Source organism: Echiichthys vipera (assembly GCF_963691815.1).
Source record: "Echiichthys vipera genome assembly, chromosome: 13".
NCBI classification, from domain to species: Eukaryota; Metazoa; Chordata; class Actinopteri; order Perciformes; family Trachinidae; genus Echiichthys; species Echiichthys vipera.
The window spans coordinates 25,306,010-25,333,552 of record NC_139838.1 but is presented as its reverse complement, the minus strand read 5'-3'; the positions used below and the strand labels follow the sequence as shown (position 1 = coordinate 25,333,552).

The following is a 27,543-nucleotide window of genomic DNA, read 5'->3' as shown; positions in this document are numbered from 1 at the left end:
GTCCTGGTCCTGGTCCAGTCCCAGCCTGGTCAGATGCGTACATGAACTGATGAAGCCTCTTGGATGAGAGGTGAAACGTCTTCCTAGACAAATAACCAAGTCTAGTTGCTTTAGACTGAAATTGCTTTGAGGATATGCTAGTAATCGTTTACCTCAAAAAAACACACTCGAGAAGTCAAACGGTAAAAGATGCAAGACCACGTGCAATAAAGGAGTTCTCTCCTCCAGAAATGGATGATCGCAGCGGAAAACGAGGACGATGAATAAAAGAATATGGAGGAGAGGATAGTTGGAGAGTTGCACACAGCACCGAGGTAAATAAATAATTCCCTTTTGCATTCTCATTGACTTTAGGTCATCGCTGCCGGTAGAAAACTATTTTCACACTGCAGGCTTTGGACTTACAGACAGGTCTAGACTCGTTTCTCTAGTAATCTAACAAGCTCACAACAGTGACCGCTTCCACAGACGCGTGCACACTTACACTCAGTCACGTTAAACACTGGAGGTTTAATGTCACTGCGAAGGAGGACAGACTTTGTTTCGTTAAACTGAGAATAAGGTGGATTTTCTTGTAATACTGTCCTCTCTACCAGGACATTGGGGATGTCCTTTTTAGTAAAATGACCTCCTTTTATGTATTTATATTCCCTGCTTTACTGTGAAAACAAATAGTTGTGCTTCACGAGAATATTTCCCGTTACAGTGCAGGTCCTACAAATGATGTCATCAGCATGTGGCCCCAGAGACGAGTGGACTTCTCCACTCTGCTGCTCGTGTTAGCTTGGGCGCTACCTATTAAACATTTACAAGGTGTGCTCTTCACCCTGACAGGTAGAATTAGATTACATTTCCTTCTCTCCCCCAGCAGAGAGAGCCATCAAAGATGCATTAAAGAGACAGAAGCTACAGAGAGACAGAGATTAAGTGAAGTAGAGGAAGAGAGTGAGACAGAAAGAGAGGAGCTGGCTCAATTACTTTATACATGACACTTGCAAAACAAATTTCACACTGAGACGGCGTTCGCTGCAGTCAGCGCTAATATATCGGGTCAAATGAAAAGCTAGGAGGACAGGCAATTAATACAGAGATAAATTAAAATGTGGGACGTGGAGAATCGCAAATGAATTATTTACACAGGATCGACAACCGACACTATGAGGACAATAAGACTATTAGAGAAGCTTTACTGTGTTTCCTGCTCAGTGACATGCTGAGTCACTTTAGGTGTAATTATATTATATTATTACAGTCAGGGTGACATTTATCTGTACATATAATCTAACCAGATATGGTAGCTAATATCAGGTAACAAAAGGAAAAGGAAATGAATCAAAGAGAGGGCAAAGGTCTCTCTTAAAGTCTAATCTCTGCCTGAAAGGTTGTAAAAAGGCTGATTTAATATCCTCTCCTCAGTTATTATGAGAGTCAAACAAAAGGTTCAGCTGTTTGTTTTCCGTTCGTTCGAAGTCGTCTGCAGCATCAGCTTCACTCTCCCAGTGAGACGTGCAGCACAGCAGAGTGGGAACTGATTAACGCGAACGCACAAACAGAAGCGGGACGGGCACACACTGATGTGAGCACCTTTAGATACCGTGTGAATAATATGCAGTACGCAACACTGCGGGCTGCACACGCGTCTGTGAAAAGATCAGCTGTTTGTGACACACACACCTCTTTGTTGAGAGGATACGCTCACTGCTCTGGCCTGTGGCGCCTTGCCCACAATAACTCTGCCATCTGCTTGAAGTCAGAGGTGCGCGTGTGTGTGTGTGTGTGTGTGTGTGTGTGAGGAAGGTGTGAAGATGGCAGTCTCACTAATGTGCCACAGGGGGGATGATTCAGCGAAGGCACACTAACAGATGACTTCACCCCTCATGTGGCGTGCTGCAGCTGCCCATAGACGGTATGACAAAGACGGACGTAACTTTTCAGGCTGAAAAGTGAATTTAATGGTGAGGTGTCTTAAAATTAAAATGTTAAAATGTTAAAAATTCTCTCTAACGTCCAGCAGGGGGCTTCCTTTTGTATAGAAGTCAATGAGAACATGAGCCTAAACTTCTCACTTGATTTATCACCTCAGTAAACATTTTCCTAATGAATTCATGTCTCAATCTCTAGTTTCAAGTCTTCTTCAATACAGCACGACGTGAGTCAATATGTGTGTAGGGACTCTTCTCATGCTGCTGCAGAGGTTTGGTGTTTTTTGGAGCAGTATTAGTGGTTAAAAAAGACGTTTGAATGCCTTCACCGTACTGCCCCGAGCCTTCACCATACTGCCCCGAGCGAATCACATCCAGATGTAAGCTATTTCTCCGTTTCTCCGTTAATAGTTGTTACACGAAAAATCTGTCTCAATGGCTTGTTTGATGTATGCCGAAGAAGACCATTGGATGATTTGCGTTGGAATTACACTTTGAGTATACAATATACTTGTTGGGGCGGCAGCTCAGTCCATAGGTAACTCGGCTGGGAACCGGAGGGTCGCCAGCTCGAGTCCCTGTGTGGCCCATGAATGGAGCGTGGACTGGTGGCTGGAGAAGTGCCAGTTCATCTCCTGGGCACTGCCGAGGTGCTGTTAAGCAAGGCACCAAACCCCCAACTGCTCGGGGCGCCGGTCACTGGCAGCCCCCTCGCTCTAACATCTCTCCATTATTGCACATATATAGGTCCTGTTTGTGCATGTGTGTGTATTTCGAGCCTGTGTGTGTAACATGAATAATCCCGTTGCGGGATTAATAAAGTAATTCTTCTTCTTCTAGACGAATGAAGAGGGACACGTACCATTGAGTCCTGCAGCAGGTCTTCCAGTTTGCTCAGTCTGCTGCTCTTGTCACAGGTGTACTGTCTCTTGATGGTCTCCTGGAGCTGGCGCAGGTACGACTCACAGTCCCGCGCATCGCCCATAAACTGACACGAGACACAGAAATAGAAACACGAGAAGGATTTTCAGAGAGAGGACAGTGAACATGGCTTTTCTTGCTCTCTTTTCTGTAATGGAGTAGAGATGCTAAACTGAACTACAGTACACTAAACAAAGTGTCGGTTCACAGTCCGGTTTACACGTGAGCTGAATTTTCTTCTGTTCCATCAGGGGAAAGAGGTTTTTGCGGTTGTGTGCATGCAGGACTTGTCTGTCCCCTTACGGAAGTGAAGAGGTAAGAGTACCGTGTGGAGATCATGTGGAAGAGAAAATGTAACATCTGAGGATGCACCGTCATCTTATAAGTCGGGTAAAATAACATTTGTTGATAAAAAACAGACAGAATATCAGAAAGATTATGTTTATCTTTTCCCTCATGTCCAAAACAAACTGAACCGAACACAAACCCAACTGTGAACTTATTGAGCTTCTGCACCACCAAAGAGGATTTAGTGAAAAATAGAGTGAAACTGGATTAACAACCTAACCATATTTCTAGGAGATTCATTCATGTGGGCAAAACTCTACAGATATTTCGGCCTGGTAGTTGCGTCACCTGGAAGTATGATGTGTTATCCTTGAGATGCTGCTCCACACATACACACAGCTGCTTCACCCACTGCCACTGAGTCTGCAGGGCTGCACTGTAAGCCTGAGAACAATCAGAGAGGAGGAGACAGAGGGTGTCAGTGTCACACTACAGTCACACACACAACAAGCTACCAAAGGGCGTTAACAGGGATGTTGTTTAGCAGGTCAGAGGTTTTAATTATTTCAAATGTTCTTCCTCTGTTTTGGTGATTGTGGTTATTTTCCTCACTATTGATGAGCCTTTCATGTCAATGTCTTGGTTGTTTTTGAACGTGCTATACGAATCAACTTGATCGCAGTAATATGCAGTGGCAGAGAACAGTATGAACATGTAACCAGAATGAAAACCAAATAATTATGGCTATCCAAGTTTTTTGCACGATCAAACAGTAGCGCACTCACACGGTCCTTCTGTACCGTGCCAAAACAGGTTTTACGGGTAAAGCCTAGTTCCTTTGACCAGTGTGAGTGCAACCGCTCCGCGTCTAGCTGCGCCCAGCTGGCCGTCCACGGCCCGTTTATGAGAGGTAGGCTTTTGTAGAGCGTGTTTGCACATGTACGAGCACAAGCGTGCGCACGTGTACGAGCACGAGGCCTCAACGGCTCCGACGTAATTTTATGTGCGCCTGTTTGGACATAGAAAAAAAAAAAAGTCGGACCATTCGCGGACATTTAACAACAACAACAATGGCGGCGAAAGGTTCACGTTGGTGTGATGCAGAGGTGGAGTGTTTACTTCAGATTTGGTCGATGAAAATATTCAAAAACAGTCGACAAGACGCACAAAAACTCTGAGGTCTGTGGAAAGATTTGTAAACAAAGCAACGCATCGCGATGACGTCATCAACGCGTGTGACGTGTTACGGCGTGATGACGTATAGGCAGCAAGAAGCATTCTCCGAGGCCCAGGTAGGGTGAGTACAAACGGGCCTGGAGGGGGGGACAAGGACCCTAAAGCACGGGGCACGGTAGGGACGGACAGTGTGAGTGCGCCCTATTAGTGTTTCTATAGTATATTATTAGAAATGTGTACCATTTGCCACACTTTACCTTCTGTTGTTTAGAATCTAATCTACATTCATAGACTTCTAAAGATGCAACCAAACTAAACATCAGGAGGTGCACAGTCGAGTAAAGAAACAAGACATTTCAACAAAAGCATTTGGGGTTGAACTGCTGCAACGGATGAGTCACGGAGGCGAAATCCAACGTCTTTAAAGGTCGTTCAGTCCAAGTGAATAAAGTCATGGATTCACCTCCACGGTCTGTTTGGCTGGGTGGTTCTCCAGGCACAGGCGGTTGGCTGTTTCCTGGAGCGACCGCATCACATCTTGTTTTTCCTCCAGCTCTAACCTCATTTCCTGTAAACAGAGCAGGAAAAGACGGGGACGGTTCAGTAGATTACACGTTTTTTTGGCACAGGCCTGATGTGAAAATAGAGTTTGTATGCATATGCATGACAGATATATGCGTAAAAAATATATTTGTCCTGTAGAAACTGTGCAGGGAGCTTGTTTTATGAATGCAATAACATCTTCCAGAGGTTTGCGTTCGACAGGAAGGTGTCGCCCTCCTCCTCCACTCACGCTGTATAACTCTCTCTTGGCGTTCATGTTGGTGTTGCTGTCGCTCCAGTCGAAGGCGATCTCCTCCTCCTCCCTCTCGTTGAGCCAGATCAGCTCCTCAGTGCAGTGCGACACGAATGCGTGCAGGCTCTCCAAGCTCCGCAGGCGCCATGACGAATGCTCCTATGGCAACCACAGAAACACATACATGGCCATGCTGATCAGCAGTGCGGAGAGGAATAAAGAGAACATCCTCTATTATCTGGTTGTGTGGAGTACACTGTTGGATTTGGTGCATTTAAAGGGATTTTAGGATAAAACACTGGGAAGACTTTCTGAGAAGACCACCAGAGCAAGAAAGTCACAGCAAAACCTCCTCTGAATGTGAATTATTGAACTCTTTTGACAACAAAAATACCAATTAATCTTTTAAGAGGTGTTATTCTCTAACATGTCATTTCTTTAAACTATCAAAGAAGGCATACACTGTGATTTATGCATATCAGCATCAAGCATTTGAACATTTTCAAACCTTTTATTCCTAAAAACATTGAAAAATTAGATTGTTTCATGGCGGTTGACAGTCTCCAAAGAGCTAAAAACCTATAACAACTCTTAATATGTCAACAAAGTGAAATGTTAAAGATGGCTTTATCCAATGTTCACAGTGTATACATTTTTAAAAAGACAATGCCTGATTAGCACAAGTAACAATATAATTTCAGATAATGTATTAAATTTAATGAAAATAATCCACTGGGGAAGATTCATGCTGATATCTTTTAGTTTTAATTCCCTTTAAGAGACAAAAAAAAGAAGCAAAACCAGACAAAGAATCAAAAGGGAGAAAAAGGAGAAATTTGGGAAAAGGAGCAGACGCAGAATGGTTTCGCTCTTAGCATCTGAGTCCTGTCACGGTGTAATGGGATTAACTGAGGAAGGGGGTGAACCGGGAAACAAAGAAGTGCGTTACCAGAAACACACACACACAAACGTAAACCCGCAGTTCTTTATGTGAGACTGACCAGTAGTTTGCAGTATTGATGCTCCAGCTTGGCCAAAGTTTCAGAGTAACTGCTCTTGAAGTTTGGAGATACTTTCGCCTGAAGGAGACGACAGAAAAGCTTCGTTACAGACCTCAATCCTCAGCAGAAGGATGTCTGTGTTCATGTATAAGTGGTGTGTGTGTGTGTGTGTGTGTGTGTGTGTGTGTGTGTGTGTGTGTGTGTGTGTGTGTGTGCATGCCTCATAGTTGCGTGCTTCCTGTAGGCTGCTCATCAGCTCTTCGACTGCCGTGTGTATTGTGTTGTGCTCTTGGAGGTTGTTTTCTACAGACGGGAGGTCTGCGCCCCATTCAGCGCGCTCCAAAAGCTCCTGAAACACACACACACACACACACACACACACACACACACACACACACACACACACACACACACACACACACACACACACACACACACACACACACACACACACACACACACACACACACACACACACACACACACACACACACACACACACACACACACACACACACACACACACACACACACACACACACACACACACACACACACACACACACACACACACACACACACACACACACACAAACACAAACACACCCATACACACAAAGATCAATCAAACATTTGACAATTGTGGATGAATTAATCACATTTTCCTCCATAAGTGCTTTGCCATAATGTTCCTTTTCTTACTGTATTTACCAAATATGAGCAGATTAAAATATTATAATAATAATTTTCTTGTTACAGTGACCGACCTGCGTTTCCTCCACCCATCCGAGCAGCTCGTAGATGAACCTCAGGCTTCCTTCGTCCTCTGATGACGACATGGCCACCAGCTGGGAGCGAGCTGTGGGTCGCCGCAGGAGCGCTGCGCCGACCGCACCCACGGCCCCGACAGCTCCCAGCAGTGTCTGCCCCAGCGTCAGGCCAGCGTCTGTGGCTCTCTGGCTGGGGTGATCTACCCCGGTGGTGCCCAGGGCCTGAGAGAAGTGCCCTTTCCTGTAGACGCTGGAGCACTGCAGTCTGAGGGAGACCAGCTCCTCTTGAAGGCAAGACACTCTGGTGATGGGAGACGAGGACACAGTGTTACTGGAGGGGACGCGGCTGCTTTTCCTCTCCCTGAGTTTATGTCCCTTATAGAGCTATTCCAAGCAGTGACCTTCTGCTTACATGAACTGCCTTAAATGTTAAAGGTCCAATATCGCACTCATTTTCAGGTTCATATCTGTACTTTTGGTTTCTTTTAGATCATGTTTAGGGCGCACTCACACTGTCCTTCTGTACCGTGCCCAAGCACATTTCACGGCTAAAGTCTAGTTCGTTTGACCAGTTTGAGTGCAACCGTACCGCGCAGTACGCTTGCCGCTAACGGCCCGTTTGGGAGAGGTGGGCTTTTGTAAAGCACGTGTGCACATGTACGAGCACGAGCGTGCGCACGTGTACGAGCACGAGCAGGAGACCTACGTGGTTCTGCGGTCAGGTTATGTGCGTCTGTTGGGACATAAAAAGAAGAAGGGACCATGCGCGGACATTTAAAACAATGGCGGCGAAAGGTTCACGTTGGTGTGATGCGGAGGTGGAATGTTTACTGCAGATTTGGTTGATGAAAAGATTCAAAAACAGTCGACAAGACGCACAAAAACTCCGAGGTCTACGGAAAGATTTGAGAACAAAGCGACGTATGGCGATGACGTCAATCAATGCGTGTGACGTGTTACGGCGTGATGACGTATAGGCAGCAAGAAGCATTCGCTGAGGCCCAGGTAGTGTGAGTACAAACGGGCCTGGCCCGCGGGGGGAGAGGGAGGGGGGGACAAGGACCCTAAAGCACGGGGCACGGTACGGATGGACAGTGTGAGTGCGCCCTTACATGTTTTAATGGTAAAAACATATTATCTTTCCCGTACTGTCTGTCTGAGTATACATTTATTCACACTCGCTCCGTTTTAGCGGCTGTCTATTTAAGACCTCATCTTTAATGAACCCGGTCCGAGCTCCTCTATGAACTTGGTAAACAGCGGAAGGTAGAACACATTAACTGGAGCAGATCGTTATAGGATGTAATGGTACAACACAATGACCCATTATTAGGTACAATGGGCTGTTTGTTTCCGCGGCAACTGTCTACATTTTACTAACTAATCCCACGAGGACGACTTTGATCCCATCACTCATTCCTCGTTTGAGTGAACAAACAGCATCGACAGCATCACACTCACCTGAACACCAGCTGCTCCACCTGGTAGTATTTCTCATCTCGGAGGACTTTGAGCTCCTGGTTGAGTTGTCTGATCAGAGACTCGCAGTCCTGCAGGTAGCAGGCCAGCTCCCGCTCACACTGCACCGCCTCGCCGCTCTCCACTCGAGACATGTCCTGGACACCACAGGAGGCATGGATCCGTTAGCTCCTGCTTTTTTGTTTATTACATAACTCGACTGATGTGTTAAGGATCTTTTTATATGAGCTACTGTGGGATATTCTCCAGTTAAGTGATGGAAAGGTGTTCAGATCTTTAACTTGAGTAAGTATAATGGTTAGAAATATACTTATTCACTGTGCAGTATATGTAATATTAGTGGATTTTAATTACTGATGCATTAATGTGTTTATCACTTTAATGCTGCAGCTGGTAAAGAAGGAGCTAATTTAATTTATTCATATCCCATTTTCCAATAGACCAATAAAGCCGTACTGATATAATATCATAATGTATATATTTATTATATTTTTGAGTGTGAATCTGTAAAATGTAGCTAAGAAAAAATGTTTAATACAAAACAAGTACCGTATTTTCCGCACTATAAGGCGCACCTTCAATGAACGTCTTATTTTGAAACTTTTTTCACACATAAGGCGCACCGCATTATAAGGCGCATAGAACAGACGCTACAGTCGAGGCTGGGGTTACGTTAAGGACCGCCTCTAAATCCATTGATGCTAAGTTTGCGTGCTAGCGCTGTTGCCTTCAGTGGAACAGTGATCGTACGGACTCTTCTACTTGCTGCTCTCTCTTCAACAACCCACTGTTGGAGTTTGTCCTCCAGCTGCAGCCGTCTCGCTCTGTTCCCTCTGAACTCTGGTTACTCTTCTTTACTTGGCGCAGGTCGTCTTGTTGCTTCATCCACTTCAGCACCATTGATTGGTTCATGTTAAACTCTCTCTCTCTGCTGCTCTATTCCCGTGTTCTACTGCGTGACTAATGGCCTTGAGTTTAAACTCTGCGTCGTAAGCGTGTCTCTTAACAGGAGCCATTTTGGGCTCTTTACACAAACACACACATGGAAATGAAACGGCACGCTTCACACAGTCGTATATCTCAACATGCACCGCGCGTTACTTCTTCTACGGGGGAAAATAGAGTCGGCGGCTGCTCACTGTAGTTGGAGACCTGTCGTAGCTCAATATTGGTCCATATATAAGGAGCACCGGGTTATAAGGCGCACTGTCGGCTTTTGAGAAATTTAGGTTTAGGTTTTTAGGTGCAGAAAATACCTTATAGTGCGGAAAATAAGGTACCTCAAATTAAGTACAGTACTTAAATGTACTTAGTTACTTTGCACCAATGTCCCTAGCATAGATTCAGTAAGCAATGCAGTGACACCAAAGCAGCAAATACCTGCAGGATTACTTTAGAAAAATATATCTATAACAAATTATAGCTTTAATTCAATAACAATGTGCACAAACAGAAAGATGGAGGGAGGGAGGGACGAGAGACTGACTGCAGAAAGTGGTGAGGGAACATTTACTGTCCCAGAAGGGTCTTCACAGCGTGTACACATTAACACAGTGTAAAACACCACGCCTGATTATCCAACATTCACCTAACATAAACCCCATAACCCTGCGTGTGCGTGAGTGTGTGTGTGTGTGTGTGTGTGTGTGTGTGTGTGTGTGTGTGTGTGTGTGTGTGTGTGTGTGTGTGTGTGTGTGTGTGTGTGTGTGTGTGTGTGTGTGTGTGTGTGTGTGTGTGTGTGTGTGTGTGAACGGAAATGAAAAGGGTTCAGATACGAGAGGTTGAGTACTCACGGCCTGGAGTGTGTTTTTAGCGAGGGTGAGTTTCTCCTCACAGTCCAGAGCCATGTTCTGGATCTTATTCGCCCTCTGAAGCAGCACTTCTAACCTGAAAACACACACACACACACACACACACACACACACACAGAGGTTAAAGAGACATGTCCCCGATAATCTCAATTGATGAGAAATTGAACGTGAGGAGTTGCATCAGCGTTTTTGATTTAATTGCATGCATCCTGCTGAAAGTAGATATTTGAATGGATTTCTGTTTGTGTGTGTGTGTGTGTGTGTGTGTGTGTATGTTTGTGTGTGTGTGTTACCTCTCCACAGCTGGCCGTAGAGCCTTCTCTCTCTCCAGCATCTCCAGGATGAGTTTTCCCCACTCCTCCTCGAGGTCGTTGGGGTGGAGGCCCTGAGGAAGCTTAATACGCCCGAACTCTATCCACACCTGAACACACAGGAGTGAATATTTAAGACACTGCAGGTGAATGGGGTGAAAGTTTTAACTACCAGATATCACCATGAAACTTCTCCAGTTCATAACTTACATGAGGATAAATGTTTTTTTGTATTACAAGTTTTCTGAAATGTTACGTTGAAATAAGCAGATAGGCATTATCTTATGTTAACGTTTGGTGAATTTAAAGCTATAGTGCGTAACTTCTACCGCCCCCTACACGATTTCTGCGTTATTAAAACGATACGGCCAGCACCTCAATGTGACAAATGGCCCGGTTTAACTCGCCCCTCCCCACCACCGTACACGATTCAGCAACCTTTTTCTACTTTTTAGAAGAAGAACAGTCGATGCAAAAAATGAAAAATCGACTCTTCAGAAGAAGTTATTATTGTTTTGGGTTTGTTTTTTTTAAAACTCTACAGAAACAAACAGACACAAATCTAAAGTTAACACCTAATTGTGGATATTTTCTATCCAGTAGTTTGAAAGAAGACGTGTTAAAGAAAGAGTTAAAGAGCTAAAAAAAATCTCAAAATTGACGGAGAAATCCGGTAGAGTCGCTAACAGACGGACGTGGCTAACACTGATTAGCTCGGGGCAGTACGGTGAAGGCATTCAAACGTCTTTTTTAACCACTAATTCTGCTCAAAATAACAGCAAACCTCTGCAGCAGCATGAGAAGAGTCCCTACACAGAAAACAAAGCACCAATGGGCTCCTTCCTTTGGGATTGACTTTGGTAATCCACTTGAATGGACTTTACTATGAGAGGAGCTGGTACAGGGGCCAGTAGGTAAGTCTTTAAAACACTCTTTTAATAAACTCCGGGTTCACGAACTACGTTGTTGGTGCTTTGTTTTCTGTGTAGGGACTCTTCTCATGCTGCTGCAGAGGTTTGCTGTTATTTTCAGCAGCATTAGTGGTTAAAAAAGACGTTTTAGTGCCTTCACCGTGCTGCCGCGAGCTAATCACTGTTAGCCACGTCCGGCTGTTAGCGACTCTCCTGGATTTCTCCGTTAACAGTTCATACACAAAAAAAACTGTCTCGACGGCTTATTTGATGTTTGTAAATGCCGAAAAAAACAACATGGTACGATTTTGCGCCTGAATTACACTTTAACATCACATCGTGCTTCAGCGCTCTGTTAAAACCCCAAACCTTCATCAGAGTTTAAAGAAGGGTTCACGGTCACACCACACACACAAACACTAATCAGCTGAGAATAAAGGAGGGACTATCACCACCCATCATGTGCTCCATAAAACAATCTGCAGCATTGATGTCAGTGAAACAGGGGAAAGGACTTGGCTTCAGGAGACAAGTGTACGATAACAAAACCCTCTCAAATACGCCCCGATCCCCCTGAGCTCAGCCCCGTGATGCACAATCAGCTCTGCACATGGTGCCGAATGTCGGTCACCTTCTCCTCCATCAGTTCATTCTCACCTCCAGCAGCTTGTAGAGGTGTTCGATGTGACCTTTCTCCGTCTCCCTGGCGGGGATTTCCGTCTCTTTGAAATGGACGTACTCGTTGTAAAGTGCCTGCAGGAAGAGGAAGTTACAGATGAGGTCAGTATTAGTGTGACAGGGCTTTTTTAAGGTCAAACACAAGTCAATAGCTGTTATCAGAGGGGCAGTAAAAGCTCTGTGATCACAGTCTCTCTCTCTCTGGGTGGTCATTAGCCCGTTCCTTATTGATCATTTCCAGCTACGTGTGTTTCATTTTCCTGCCCTCCTTCTGTTTCTCACCGTTTTTAGACATTGTGTCAACCAGCAGCATCTTTTTGCACATTACTGTCCTCTTCCTTTGTCATCAGCACATCTCTCCTCTGCAAACAAGCTCCTTTTAATGAGTCCTTCTCTTCTTCTCTCCGACCTAAAACCTCAGTCTGCGGTTGATTCTTCTTTGTGTGATTTATATTTTATGTAAGTTTTCTTTTTTGAACACAGATAATCATGACTTAAAAACTTCACATCGCTCTTTATAGAGGATAAAGAAAAATACATGAATAATAATGCACATTTTTAGGAAGAGACGCATAAAATAAGATTAAAATGTATCAATGAATTCATGAATAGCAGAGTGGTAAGAGTTTATAGGTATATACTTCCTACTTCCTGCTCCTTTTCTGACACATAACATTTATTTTGTGTTTATGTGGAATTAAAAATTCAGCTATCATTGATGTTTATTGTTAATTTCTTTAAGTCTGTAAGAAAGGAAGGAAGAGAAAGAAAAAGAGTCAGGAAGAAAGGAGGAAGAAAGAAAGAAAGAAAGAAAGAAAGAGATAAAAAGAAAAAGAAAAGGAGAAAGAAACAAACAAACAAACAAAAAAGAAAGAAAACGAGAAAGAAAAAGACAGAAAAAGGGAAAGAAAAGGAGTCAGGAAAAAAGAAAGAAAGAAGGAAAGAAAGAGAAAGAAAGAAAAAAGGAAAGAAAGAAAGGAAGTAAAAGAGAAAGAAAGGAAGAAGGAAAGAAAGAAAGGAAGAAGGAAAGAAGGAAAGAAAGAAAGAAAGAAAGAAAGAAAGAAAGAATGGAAGAAAGAGAGAAAGAAAAAGGAGAAAGAAAGAAAGAAAGAGAACGAGAAAGAAAAAGGAGAAAGAAAGAAAGAAAGAGAACGAGAAAGAAAAAGGAGAAAGAAAGGAAGAAAGAGAACGAGAAAGAAAAAGGAGAAAGAAAGGAAGTATGAATATATTTGTTCCATCCATCAGATCTTCTATTAGAAGCGTCTTCAGTGAGTTCAGTGATTTCAGTGATTTCAGTGATTTCAGAGACCAGTCCTGACAGATTGGACTGTTCACTGGTGTTTTTTCCTCCTCTGAACTGAAGAGATTTGATTCCCACCGCAAAAACAAACAAACGCACGCATTTGCAAAGTAACTTTGAGGTCATTTGGATCACAACACCCACGATAACAAACCTCCACCTGTAACATCACTAAAGTTTGCTTTGGTTCGGTGGAGGATTGTTGCTACAGAGAGAAAGGTCAGTGTCTGTCCTGCAGCTTTCAATCCCCTCTGACAATTTAACCACATGCACATGATGAAAAAATAAAATGTTTCAAAAGAGAAACTCACCTTGAGTTCCACAGGGTTTTGAGGGAAGTTCTTGTTGGCCATGAGGGCCGTATGCTGGCGGCTCCACTGGAGCAGAGAGGAGAACCTGGACTGGTACTCGGACCAGCGCGGATCCACCTCCTGATGATGGAGGAGGACAGAACGACGCAGAGGTGAGAGCAGTGATTTCTTAGTCGTAACAAACTCACACTGCTGCCTTAATTTCATTTCTTGTTTTTAAAGAAAAAGTCATTTATAATAAATTACTACAACACTGTTTCATTAATTGCATCATTATTTGAAAGCTCCAGGTCATTACATTATACAGAAGCTGCACGCTTGACGAGCAAACATTCACATTTGTGCTGAGAATGAAGCAAAAATGAGGAGAAAACATTACAAAGTCTTTTAAAAATGAACGCAAAACATGGAGAACGGCCAATGAAGCAAGAGTGTAACGTGCCATAAAGTGCACATACATGTTAGAATGAACCTTAAACTGAACAAATGATAAACTTTGAAGTACAAACGCAGAAATGTGAATTATCTCAATGGAGAGTGCAGTTAAAACCAGAAGAGAATATTCATCTATAACCAGTCTGAAACGTATCAATGGTTGCACTAAGAGTGGTGCGTCAGGGTGGAGCAGATTGGACGCACCTGTGCGGCGATGCCCTCTCCTCCCTCAGGGATTTTGGGGAAGGCATCATAGATGGAGGAGACGTAGGTGATGACCGACTTCTCATCGGGAACTGGAACATCGACGTCTGCGGGGAAGAGAAAAACGTTAGCTCTGATTTAAACCCAAGTCAAATGTAAACAACTTGAAAACAGAGGCAACCAACAGTTCCACAAAATGAGACAATCAGTTGAAGTAATTGGCTGTAAACATGATGATGTAATCATCATTTAAACCGTTAGAAATCACATCATCCAGTTATTTTACTTTCACTTTGAGCACTGGATGAACTGCACCGACACTGAGCAACGTTTAACACTTAGGTGACAGGTAAGTCACATGTCCACATCGGACAGCATGTGTCTCATCTCATCTCATCTCATCTTCAGCCTCTTATCCGGGGTCGGGTCTCAGGGGCAGGAGCTTTAGCAGGGGACCCCAAACTTCCCTTTCCTGGGCCACATTAACCAGCTCTAACTGGGGGATCCTGAGGCGTTCCCAGGCCAGTGTGGAGATCTAATCTCTCCACCTGGTCCTGGGTCTTCCCCAAGGCCTCCTCCTCCCTAGGGAGGCGCCCAGGGTTCATCCTTACTAGATGATCCTGAACCACCTCAACTGGCTCCTTTTAAGGATGTGTCTGCTGACGGGAAATTAAAAGCCCCTGGTAACTGATTTTAATTAGCTTCAGGTAAGTCATTACGGCCGGTCGGCATGTTCTTTTGTTGGCGTCCTTTCAAAATAAAAGATGAAAACAACAGACGAGGCAGAAATAAGTTTTTTTTTCATGCTGTTTAAATCTTTTCTTAAGATTCTGAGCAGAAATAAAAAAAACTCATTAACTTAAATGCGATGGGATATTCACTGGTGACAGTCAGTAAATGAGCCTCTGCTCCTCCTCCACATTCACTCAGATGAGCAGTCTTACCCTCGGCGTCCAGCAGACTGGTCACCCCTAGCGACTCGGCGATCTCGAAGGCCTGCTCGAGGTTCTCCCGGTTACCCTGCCGCGACACCACCTCCAAGTCGATCAGGTCTGGCCTGGAAAACACAAACATACACAGATGGGACGCGTTAGTGTCTATTTACATGTGACCCTTTAATCTGTCGTGTCTGTTTAGCATCATGTTAAACGTAAAGAGTATTTCTGACTGCGTGTGGTGTTCGAATGCCTACAGTGCCAATATGAATACTACGAATGGTCTAAACGTTCTTTTTAAATGTGTAATAATCTGAAAACGTGTGGAAAATGAACGTCTGAAATCTCCTTTTAGAAAAGTTATAACAGTAAACTCCGCTCATTACTTTAAAACCACTAAACCGACTGTATCCGACTGTTCCCCCTCTAACCTGTATCTGTGCAGTAGAGCGTTGAACATGCGTCCGTCGTTCCAGGATGAGGTGAAGTTGACGCAGCGGAGGCCGGGGTAGGCTTCTGTCGCCTGCTGGCTCCATAACAACAGCTTCTCTTTGGCTGTGAGGTCGCCCGACTCGCCGCTCACATAGATCTCTGAAATCTGGGGGGGAGCAGAGAGGGAGAGGGAGGGTTACGATAAAAAAAACAAAAATCAGAGGAATTCAACATGCTGGGCGACACGGTGAGGTGGTGGTTAGCACTGTCGCCTCACAGCGAGAGGGTTCCTGGTTCAAATCTGTTTGGCGTTTGCATGTTCTCCTCGTGTCTGCGTCGGTTTTCTCCGGGTTCTCCGGTTTCCTCCCACAGTCCAAAGACGTGCAGGTGTTCGGTTCATTGATGACTCTAAATCACCCGTAGGTGTGAATGGTTGTGGTTCTCTGTTCGTCTCTATGTGTCCTGTGATAGACTGGCGTCCTGTCCAGGGTGTACCCCGCCTCACGCCCGATGTCAGCTGGGATCGGCTCCAGCCCCCCGCGACCACAAGCGGTTTTAAGATGAATGAATGAATGAATGAATTCAACATGCTTTCATGATGGTGCTGCATATATTCCCTTCTATCTTGAGGCATCGCCGCGTCATCAATACACAGCAGACAAAATCCGCTTTTGAAGCAACAATGAGTCGGCAGAAACAACCCACTGCTCTGGATGTACGAGACCCAAACTCACTGGAAAGGGTTTTTTAGATTCCACCTGTCGTCTCTCTTTGAACTCCTCATTCATCTTTCTGGTAATCAATAACCCTCAGTGTGTGTGCGTGAGAGAGAACTGAACGAGTTTCATGTTTCCTTACTTCATCATCTACAGTCTAGCCTGCTCATTAGCTCGTGCATCCCAACCCCCCCTCCACCACCCCCCCAACACTTTGCCTCCTTTCCTTCATCTCCTTCTCTCTCCCCCCTCCCCACCCTGGATCTGTCTCTTCAGTTTTTCAGGCTCTTTCATCTGTTCTGCAGCAGATGCTGATCAATCTTCTCGGCCCTGTCATCCTCTGCCTCTTCTAGTTTCACGTCATTTCCCTCCTTTGTTTTTGACCGATGTTGTACTGGATACCAGAGGCAGGGTCGGATGAACAGAGTCCATATAAAGAACGGGTTATTTCAAGCAAATTGTTTTGCATTATCAATCAGTTTTTATGAGAAGGATTTCCCTGTTTGTGTCAAGTAATGCTACATACTTATTTGGGCTTTTCAAAATATTTCAGATAAGCTACCAATCTAAAGAAATGACTCCTAAACAGCTTTTAAAAATTCACAAGGCCGCATTCACACAGCCTCAGGCAGCGCCGTGTGGTTGCGCAGCAGTGGGAGTGTCACTTAAACGGCCTGTTTGTGTGATGTCCTGTTGTGTTCTTTAACCCCCGTATATAACGCAATAAAACTTCATGTATCTCAATGATTGTTTTCGTCAGATTGTTGTTTTCATTTTCACTTGAAGGCGGCTTCATTTCACAGAGACAGAAAAGAGCAAAGGGACTGAGCTGGAGTTTGTTGAAGGGGAACCATCAGCTGTTACACAAACTCCCAGGGAGTCAAGTGCTTTTGTTTTGTTGTTTAAACCTCTTAGTTTTGGCGGCGACAGAGGGAGGAGGTTTACAGTTTACTGGAGAGCACCCCCCTGCGGAGTCCACGGCCACAGCCTTAACGCACTACCTGACTTGTGTTTTCGCCTGATCTAGTCTGAACGCCCAATAACATCTGAAACTTATTGTCATTAAACTTGTGTGCAAGACAACAATACAACACGATTGCAATGGCACTCCCTGATATTGAAAACAATATAAAATAAAACAATACAAAAGAAAGTCAAAATAAGAGCCGCGCTAAATGTGCAAATAAAAATATTGCATAAAAACAACAGCAGTGTCCACCTTTAACCATTTAAACTTCCTGCCTTGTGCTATATTACGGAGAAACGACGACTGTACTCTTTGACCCAGCACAAAAATTAACATTAACAACCAATGTATTCTGTTACAAACAGCCACTGAAAGCCCATTTAAGGCCATAAAGTCCATGTTTGCTTGAGGAGAAACCCGGCTCCCATGGAGACTGACAGCTACTTTATCTGCGTGTTCAGCCTACTGAGCTACATGACCGACCGCCTTAAATTTTCCACTCTGCGTCCTTCTTCCTCTCAATTAGCTCTCTTTAGGTCCAGCTGTCCTTAGTGACAAAGGCTGAGTGATGTGTATATGTGCAGTAACTGTCAGTGCTTGGCTGCAGTCATCAGTATTCTTGCGTTACCCCTTCTTCCCTCCCTCAGTGTCCTACACTCCTCTTTCTCTCTCTCTCTCTTACTGTCTCTCTCCCTGCTGCTAATATAAAGCCGTATGAAAGTCCAGTGTGTGCCAGGAGACTGCAGCAACAGCCAAAAAAGACACAGAGGGGGATGGGGGGAGAGAGAGGAGGGTAAGACAGTAGCAGGGCCCAAAACTGAGGAATAGGCGGTAACTTGTACCTGCATATAGTTAGCACTTCATATAAAGTACAAAAATGATTGTTAATGCAATGAAAAATACTATATACAGGGACATAGCTTGTGCATTGATGAGGACAAACAAAAAGCTGTGATAGGTATACACACACACACACTGCAGTCAGAATTACCAGTATGCTGTCACGCTCGACTTAACATGCTAACAGCAGCCCCTATCGTTCCATGTACACAGACATTATACACTGAGCAGGTTATCATTTCTGCCAGTGCCTCACCGAGCACACAAAGATACGCGATGGAGCTTGTGACCGGAATCGACAAACTGTGGCTCCTGCAGTGTGTTTTCCAGCAGAGCTCCGTCTCTCTGTATGCATCTGCAACCTCCTTTGCAGAGAACTACATAGCACCTCATCCTCCATCTGAATATTGATACAGCAGTCTGTGAAGGCTGCTTCTGCACACAGAGCCTACACTCCCACTGCAACAGGAGCTCAAACACTAACCGTTGTGCATGTCGGCCATTCCTCTATTCCTAATATGTTTGTATACACACAATAGGAAGGGTTAGTGCTGGGTGGTATGACCTAAGATGCTTTCTGGCAGTTTCAAGGTATATCACGTTGGTGGTTTATTCTGTCAGGGGTACATCGATAGAATAGAAAAACCACCCGTTCAGTGGTGCAATTTTGTAAATATACAATTATCACTGTTACATATTGTTTATGTGTCACAAATTGAGAGTTTCCCTTGTTAAACAGAGTTAATTGTGGGTTAATCATTGTTGTGTTGAAAGCTATAACTATTAGTAAGAAGGGTATAAACTATGCAGTTAATAGAGATACCACCTCCCAGTTTGCCCTGACCGTAGCGCTATTCACGGGAAACAATATTACATATTTTACTGCCTATTAAAGAGTACTGTCTGCGGTGGAAACGCAGAACAGATTGAGTGTATAGGTACATGTTCGTATGGGGTATAATGAAAAGGATTGTCTTGTAAGGTCTGTGGTGCATCTAGACTTCCTGCCTCAATGAATGAAGAAGGAAGGAATGAACGGGACATGGTAAATATTCAAATGCATTTGAACAGACATCAAACTCAGTGAAGGTAGCCATTCAGACAAACACACAATGCAATAATACTGCCTGTGTGAAGATGCCAATTTCCACCAAGCATAGTTTACAGTAAGTACAGGCTACACACAGAAAAGCAGGAGACAATGAGACAGGCTGGAGTTAATGTGCCTCTCACACACAGGCGCTGTGCGGTATACACATCACATTGTGTGCATGTTTGAAGTCCTGGTGTTAAGACTTAACACGTATCTCTGCTGCTGGGCGTTCCTCTACATGTACTGTCTGTATATCCACGTGTGATGTGTGTAGATGTGTTTGCTGCACACAGAAACACACGGGATGCGTTTGAGGTTAGAGCAGGTGGTCCTAAGGTTCAGTGCAGCCATGATCTAGTCACAAACGTCCATGATCCACCAACAGCCCCCCCCGTGGCTCTGGGCTAGCCCTCTTTTAGAAACATGAACTCTTTGAAGTGACTGGTGAGAGGAGGGTGAGCGAGGGGATGCAGGGAGGGGATTACAGTGAGGGGAGGGAGGACAGGAGGAAGATACAAGAAGAAATGAGATGGTTTAATTGTTCTATTGGCACTTAAAAACTACATCTGTAAAACCCTGACTTTCATAAAGTCCTTCAGCAAAAGGGATGGATGGACGGATGAAGGATAGATAGACAGATGACGGCTGGGTAGTTTCAGACAGAGAAGACGGGGGTATGTATAAATTGGCGGAGTGGTGGTTTCAACAAATGGTAGGAATCCCCTCGAGGCTCAACGTCTCGCTGATGAATGCGCATTTTAAATCCTTCTTTATGCAGAGACGGGCTTCACATGCACCCACATACAGTACAAAGGACAGCTGCACTTTAAACCAAACACAGAGGCATCCTGACACATGCACACACCCCTCCCAGGACACAGGAACACACAAGACAAGAGTATTGATTATTGCTGCCCAGTAAAATCCCTCTTAAGCATTCTCATGACTCGGCAACTGTGCATCAAATGAGACATAAGGGCCTTAAACACAACCTGACATGAAGTCGGCTGCCGTACTGGGAGACCGTACTGTACTGGAGAACCGCACAAACGGAGGCAGCCGTTGTGGAAGAGCCAGTAATCTGCTGTATCACTGCAGTGGCTGCAGCAGCCTTTTCTTTTCAAGGTGAAGGAGAGATGAAAAGATGTGAGCGAGCACAGAAACTCTCTCTCCCTCTGTGAACCGCAAACATTTCTCACATCCAAACTAGAAAAACATACTAGAAGAAGCTTTGGGCTGGAATTATAAGCCAAGGTAAATCTAGATAAAGATCTTCCCTTGCACTATTCACATTATATTTGACCAGATATCAATAAGGCACAGCTAACGTAGAGTAGCTTAGTTTATGTAGTAAACATAGCTGTTTTCTGATAACACAAAATGGTTAGAGATGAGTTTTCTTTGAGGCCTAAAGCTGAGGTGCTGTCGGCAGTTTTTTTTGGTGTCATCTGTCAAAAACAATCCCATAATAACCTTTCAGCATATCGCAGCTCATGTGGTCAGAGGTATTTTGCATCTCGTCTTGGCTGCACTTGCTGTCAGGTCGTAGAAAATCTAGCCCCTGTTGGGAGTCTATCACCCATCACAGTATACTTTATTTTAGTATCGGCAACAACTGCAGTCACTGCAAAGCAACCCGGAAAAAAGAAACACGGGCTTCTCAAAAAGAGAGTCTGACAATAAACGCAATAAAACGTGCAAATATCTGTGAAAGGTTTCAGAGGTACAGAGACGATGCTGCTAATACTTGAGCCTTTTGCTAACTGTAGCCAAAGGCTTACAGCTGCGGTTAATTCAAGTTCATGTTGATGTAGCGATTTAGAGACTCAACCCACAGTCATCTCAAAGGGCTCTACAGGCCCAGCAGTTTGCAAAGGAAACAGGACGGTTACTCGCACACTTACATCACCATCTTAATAACTGAATCAGGATTGATTGACATGAATGGACCTGTACGGGTTACTGTATGAACTGAAATGGCCTCACCCACTTTGATAAAGTTATATAATCAATATTTGCCTGTAGCACTGTTTATCAAATACCAAAATCAGGCATAGAGTGAGATACAGAATCCTGTTTACTTATTTGATGAGATAGTTCCTGATTGAACAGTTTTAAGCTATTTTATAACAGGAAAGTTGGTATTAAAGGTATTAAAATTTAAAACTTTCCAACACTAACCAGCTCTACAGGAAGGCAGCAAACTGTGTAAAATATTATGAAAGGCTACATTGTAAATCACCAACACAATAAGATGGTGATGATGTTAAAATGAACCAATAACACCTTTGTACTTTTGCCCTCAAGTAACCTTTTTCAGCCAGAACCACCAGAGCTACGCAGACAGACACACACAGTTAAATTCTGCGCCGTTCAATTTGTTAGAAAATGACAAGTTTACACTTCGATGTAAGACAGCACCCTGTCATTTGCAGCATTGACCCTTCTCTCACACACACGCCCGGCCTGTCTGTCTCTCACACTCTAACAGACGTCAGTGGAGAGCGAGTATCTGGGGCGTGAGAGAAAAAATAACGAGCTATGGAAGGAAGTGAAGGACCAGAGAGGGAGGGAGGGAAGGATACTGGGAAAGAAGGATGGAGAGACAGTCTGTGCTGCGTTGATTAGACTCTGGGGACAGAGACGGGAAGAACCGAGGGAGGCATAGTGCCTTTCAAGAGCTGATAAGAATACACACACACACACACACACACACACACATGCATATAACCCATAAACCCCCATAAACACGGTGCACAAATGACAACTAAAGCACCCTTTAAAAAGCCTCACCCACACAAATCAAGAGCTGTGAATGCCTCTAAACAAATACCAGTCTGAAATATGGGGTCCAGACACCTCCACCTTAACAGGTCGCACAACAAAACACTGAAGAGTTGAACGTCCTGCTGTTTAACTCAATGCAAAATAACCCAAATGGGTAAATAGATGAATAACTTTTAGGGCTGCATTCTAATCTCTATAGTCTATATCTGTCCAACTTTCTTTAGGAGCAGGTGAATCAGGAGTCAAGAGTAGGGCTGCAACTAACCATTATTTATTATTTTCATTATTTAGTCATCTGTCAATCATTTTAGTCAAAGAACTCATAAAATAGTGAAAAATGCCCATAGCAAATTCTCAAAAAGCAAAGTATTACCCTTAAATGTCTTGTTTTTTGTGATCGCCAGTTCAAAACCCAAAGATATTCACATTATTATAATTAAAAAAGCAGAAAATCTTTGCATCGGAGAAGCTGGAATGACTTAACCAAGTAAAGTATTACCAAGTCTTGATCATATATTTATTTGTTAATCGCCTATTTGACTCATTCAGAGGTTTCCAACCCTTTTTTGCACGTTTTTTTGCTGAATCATATTGTTTCCTCACAGCCAGGTAGCAAATGTTCAAAGGTACTGGTCAGCAACCCAGGGGTTGGGAACCTCTGGATGAATCGACTAACTGACGTAGTTCTCTTCAACACAGAGATAAAGAAATAAGGATGAAAAGATGTGTGGATGACAGGACACAGGCAGAAGAAGATAGAGGCAAACCTGTGGCAGGTATTTGGCAGTCGCCTGTTGCAGAGGACTCTCCATCATGGAGTCCAGTCTCTCTGATGAGCTACTGGTCAGCCCTCCCCAGTCCGTCTGACTCGGCGTGGTGCCCGCTGTTTCTGGAGAGGTCAGCGGCAGGTCGCTGGCGTAGCCCGACTCCAAAAGAGAAAGCTGTTCCTGCGCACGAACTGGTGTTTCCAAGTTAAATCCCTTGACGGACGCAGTCTCCTGAATCCGCAGTTGGATAGAGGACATGGGGAAATCCCCCGCAGACATTTTGGCTCTACTTTTGTCCTCCTCAGACAGTTGGACTCTGAGAATATTTCCTGTGACTGGAGATGGGGCAAGGGGCTCTTTGCATATCTCTACCTCACTGTCACTCTCACCTCTCCACACTGGAGAGCCGAAATCACTGGGGTACACCGTCCTCACCACGCAGAGTTTACCATCCACCTCACGGATATGTACCACACCTTTGTGCTCCCTCCCTGAAGGTGTCCGCACCACTGTTACAGTCCCTTCTGGGCTTTCTTTAACCCTCCTGTCCCCCTTGTCCTCTCTCTCTACCCTCCCCTTGTCTTTTTTCTCCTTCTTCTGTCGGAGGATCCAAGGTTTCTCTAGGACACCTTGGACTTTCTCCTTAACACGACAGACCCTCCCTCCACCTGGAGTGGTACTGCCCAGGGCTGGGGCTGTGTTGACTGGGGTGGTAGTTGCGGTTTGGCTCGGGAGGCTGGAGACATCTATGATGGCGCTAACAGAGTCTTCCTCCCCTGGAAGGCAGAAGACCCCTCTCCAGGCTGGACTGGGCTTGGGGGACACTTCAAGTATTCTGTTGCCCAAACGGCCCCTTGCGCCGGCACTCAGAGAGCCAGGGGAAAGGGTATTGCTTTGCAGATTAGTTTTGGAATGAGTTAACTGGGTATCAGGCACTGTTACAAGAGATCTCGCTCTGTTGCTAAAATCGTCTGTTTCTATCACCGCTGCGTTTTCCTCCTCGTCTTCATCCTCTTCCTCTCTCTCATCCGGCTGAACGTGGCTTCTTAGACGTGCAAAGTCCTCCTGTTCTGCCTCTCCTTTCCTGTTCTTCTTGCCTTTGTGCTTACGTCTAAAACGCAAACGCTTCTTTGGTGAAACTGGGGGGACTCCACTGAGTTCCCCGTCTCGAGGAGGCCTCACACAACCCATGGAGTTCCCCATGTCTTTGATGTGGACAGATAACAGTGTATAAAAAAAGAAACTGCAGCAAATACAGGCAATTAATCCATTGGCGAGGCCAAATATATTCCAGGTATCTGAGAGCAAAATCCGATTCCTTAAAAATAACACTAAAGATGAAATTTTCAGATGGGCTGACAAGTGACTGACAGCTCCCTCATTAATCTGACACCTGTAACTAATGTAAAGTTAAGATGAGGACATTTAGCTCCATTCTCCATGGCAGCATCTTAAATTCAACACGGTGAATGGAAAGAGGGATGGGATGAGCTGTCACCGAAGGAAAGACGGAAAGTCAGTCTTTGGGTTCAGTCACGAGGCAGGCAGCTGCAGGCCGATATGTCACAGCTTCCACCTGTCCTTCCTCTCTCCTTCACCTCACCTGAGTTGGATTCAGGGGGTGCATTAACCAGCCCTGCTCTCTCAGGGCCTTCTGTGTAAAAGTGTGTGTACACTTGCAGGCAGCTGGCTGCTTTTCTTGGTCTGTTTATCCCAGAAGAGTTGCGGTTGCAGCCAAGGAAAGTCAAGGACACAAGGACACAGTTATGTCAGCAGAGCCTCACAAGGGAGGAAAATAAATAAGGTTAGGGTCAGGAGTCGGATTTATCACTGAGCTTTTGACAGGCGAGCTGTTACCTGATGTAAGGTAGTTTGTCCAGCAGGATGATGAGTGTGGGAGGAAGGAAAAATGTAGTCCAGTCTGGTGCGATTCAGACCATTAGTGAAGCTCCAGCTGCTTCACAAACACTGCATGTGTCTGTCATGAGAACAGTGTGAAAGTCTGAGGGTGTACTGCAGAATTTTTGGGAGTGTTGGTAGCCTTATCTCACTTCTTCATTCAAAGTCATAGTTCCCTCAAAGATGAGAGGTGGCTGCTCCTCGGTGAAGTGAGAAAAACAACAACATCGTCTGGCCCAAACCCATTGATACTCCTCTTCCCTTCCTCCATAAACCCCAAACAAGATTTGATTTTGATTCCAGGTGCAAGAGAAATCCAGGAGCTCTATCTCCTCTCAGATCTGGCATCTATCTAAGATGATGAATTAATGATGCCCATCTCCTCTACCGTGGTAATGTTATTGCAGTGCAGGGGGAGAGAGGTAGGCTCCGTAACACAAGTCAACCACACAACAGAGATCGTGGGAATCCTATCTGTCACAGTACTCGTAGGGGAAGTAGTATTAGTGTAGAAGGAGTCGATATCCCTCGTAGTAACGGCGAGCTCGGTGTCTCATTCTGCCGAGGCAGCGCAGTGTCCAGATTGGTTGTGGGTGAGCGATTGTGTGCAGTCAGCCAGTGCTGCCACAGATTGCTGAGAGATTCAGCCAATACTCTGACAGCTTGCTAAATATTCAATCAGAGCATCAGCCTTTCTCCTTGTCATCCTCCCACAATTTATCCTGCTCATTGAGCTGCTGCCTCAAGTGATGTGCAGATCCTTCCAGCTTGTTTGGGTTACTCCTTTTGAGGGATTATTGCCGTCAATATGCTGGAATCCAAAACCGTTGGCGTCAATTTCTCCCATTGACGAGATTGGCGGGAAAGTCTTTAAAACGCTTATCTAGGGCAGCCAGAAACCTGTGGCATCAACTCATCATAGTCCAGAAAACCTAGGGTGGGGTGCGTGTTTAAATCTGGAGGCAACCACACACAGACAGTCTCCACCTTAAGCTCCCCAGACAGCTCAGCATCACATGCCTCTCTCCCCTCGATACCAGTCGAAAGATTCCCTCCACCTCCATGTTAGACTCCCCGAGGACCAGAGTTGGCTGGGAACTGTGCTCCACTACTGTCCAATCATAAACCTTTCGTTCCCCGCTGTCAGTCTGCCAGTTACTCAAGCAAGCTTCCCCTTCATCAGGTGGTGCAGTGCGACGGTGCAACAGCCTGACAGAATCCACAGTTTGCAGGGGGTGGGGGGTATTTAGACCATGTCTTATGCAAAGACAAAAAAAAATGTCAGACCGGGGGAAAAAGGCTCCAGTTCTGTTTCTACTCTCTGGTGCCTTTCCGTATCTTAATAACTCCTCACATCCACTAGATCTAATTAGCAAGAGGCATCTGGACTGAGTCAGAAGACGAGGAGGCGATTGGTCCTCCGTCGGCTAAGCAAAGGTCTTCTCGAGATCCAGTTTAAAGTGGCAGACCTACTTCAGGTACAGATGTGTATCTGGAACAGAGCCAAAGGGATTCAGCGTCCAGTGAAGGGCAGGTATAAGTCCACGCAGCGCAGCGCCAGAGGTTAGGACAAGACGGTCTTCACTTCATGTCCCCTTAAAAAGCAAAGACATGCAGGGAGCAGAGAGAGGAACACAGGGCGTCTCCAGCTGAAAGAAACCGTGTCTCTGTCAGACAAGCAAGGCTGGATTGATCCTATTGATACGGTGGAGGCCAGGGAAACGGCGTGAGTGTGTGGCTGTCCTGGAGGGAGTGTGAGAGTGTTTGTGCCCGCGAGGCTGGGCGGCCCCCTCGGTCAGCTGTGTGAGCCCGTCTGCATACGTGTCCAAGACTGTGTCCTGTCTTGCTGTGCGTTTGTGGTTTGAGGCCTGCTGATCCGGGGAAGCCGCGAGCTCCAGTGACAGCAGGCAGCCTGGATTGGTCTCTCCCTCGGCTGGCTTCACTCCTCTGCTTTATCCCTCGCTCGCAGACGCCGGCAGAGGGAGAGAAAAGCTTTTATCTCCTGGCTGCTGCAGCTTCACACTCTCTTCTGCTCGATCTCTCACTCTCACAATCCACCCCTCCCTCCTTGGCACGCCTCCTCTCTCTCGCTCTCTCTCTCTCTCTCTCTCTCTCTCTCTCTCTCTCTCTCTCTCTCTCTCTCTCTCCCTCCTTCTCTCTCTCTCTCTCAGTGAACAGCTTTTTATGCCGCACAAACACACACACTTGACCCAAAAGCTTCCCCTGAATGACGGCGAGCAGGAGACAAATCACATCTAGAGATTGTTGAGTCTCTGCAACATAAATGAGAAGCAGGTTAGCACTTCCAATTACTCCTTTTCCATCTATTCCCTTCAGGCTCCATCTGCCCATCAAGCTACAGGTTATGAATGGCTCTGGGGCGAAGAGGTGCGGCGCCGGGAGGAGGAAAAAGATTTGAGGGAATTAAGAAAAAGTTGAAAAGGACTGAAAAGAAACAGGAGGAGATGGAAGCTGTGAAAGGATCAAGAGCTGAGACAGGGGGGTAATAGGGGGCGCACACTTGGGTGTGTACAACACACACACACACACACACACACACACGTCTTAGCAGTAAGGGTTTAGATCAATGGGGATAAAGCTTTGAATATCACTATTAGGTCATTGTAGGCTTTTTAATCGTTACATGGGATTTGCAGGATATTCTGCATCACTCTGATTAAATACCTGGATTTTACAGACATTTAATCCACTGGATTAGCCCAAAATAGCATTTTCAATCTGGTTTTTAAAAACTATAAAGAGTTAGTTCTGTTCTAAAATGATTATTATGAG

General features: G+C 45.0%; 1 protein-coding gene across 13 annotated transcripts in view; it reads right to left on the bottom strand.

The window, feature by feature from the left end:
• macf1a (microtubule actin crosslinking factor 1a) overlaps positions 1-27,543 on the bottom strand; it is a 281,499-nt gene that overhangs the window by 115,708 nt on the left and 138,248 nt on the right. For all 13 annotated transcript variants that reach the window (XM_083925588.1, XM_083925598.1, XM_083925594.1 and 10 more), the window contains 15 exons: positions 15,681-15,847; positions 15,259-15,371; positions 14,315-14,421; positions 13,676-13,795; positions 12,044-12,139; positions 10,458-10,585; positions 10,147-10,240; positions 8,336-8,490; positions 6,872-7,175; positions 6,325-6,453; positions 6,105-6,182; positions 5,101-5,262; positions 4,771-4,875; positions 3,480-3,575; positions 2,785-2,910 (listed from right to left, as the gene is read on the bottom strand). In XM_083925588.1, the coding sequence (XP_083781714.1) occupies positions 2,785-2,910; positions 3,480-3,575; positions 4,771-4,875; positions 5,101-5,262; positions 6,105-6,182; positions 6,325-6,453; positions 6,872-7,175; positions 8,336-8,490; positions 10,147-10,240; positions 10,458-10,585; positions 12,044-12,139; positions 13,676-13,795; positions 14,315-14,421; positions 15,259-15,371; positions 15,681-15,847 (1,980 nt within the window). The remainder of the gene's footprint in view (positions 1-2,784; positions 2,911-3,479; positions 3,576-4,770; positions 4,876-5,100; positions 5,263-6,104; positions 6,183-6,324; positions 6,454-6,871; positions 7,176-8,335; positions 8,491-10,146; positions 10,241-10,457; positions 10,586-12,043; positions 12,140-13,675; positions 13,796-14,314; positions 14,422-15,258; positions 15,372-15,680; positions 15,848-27,543) is intronic.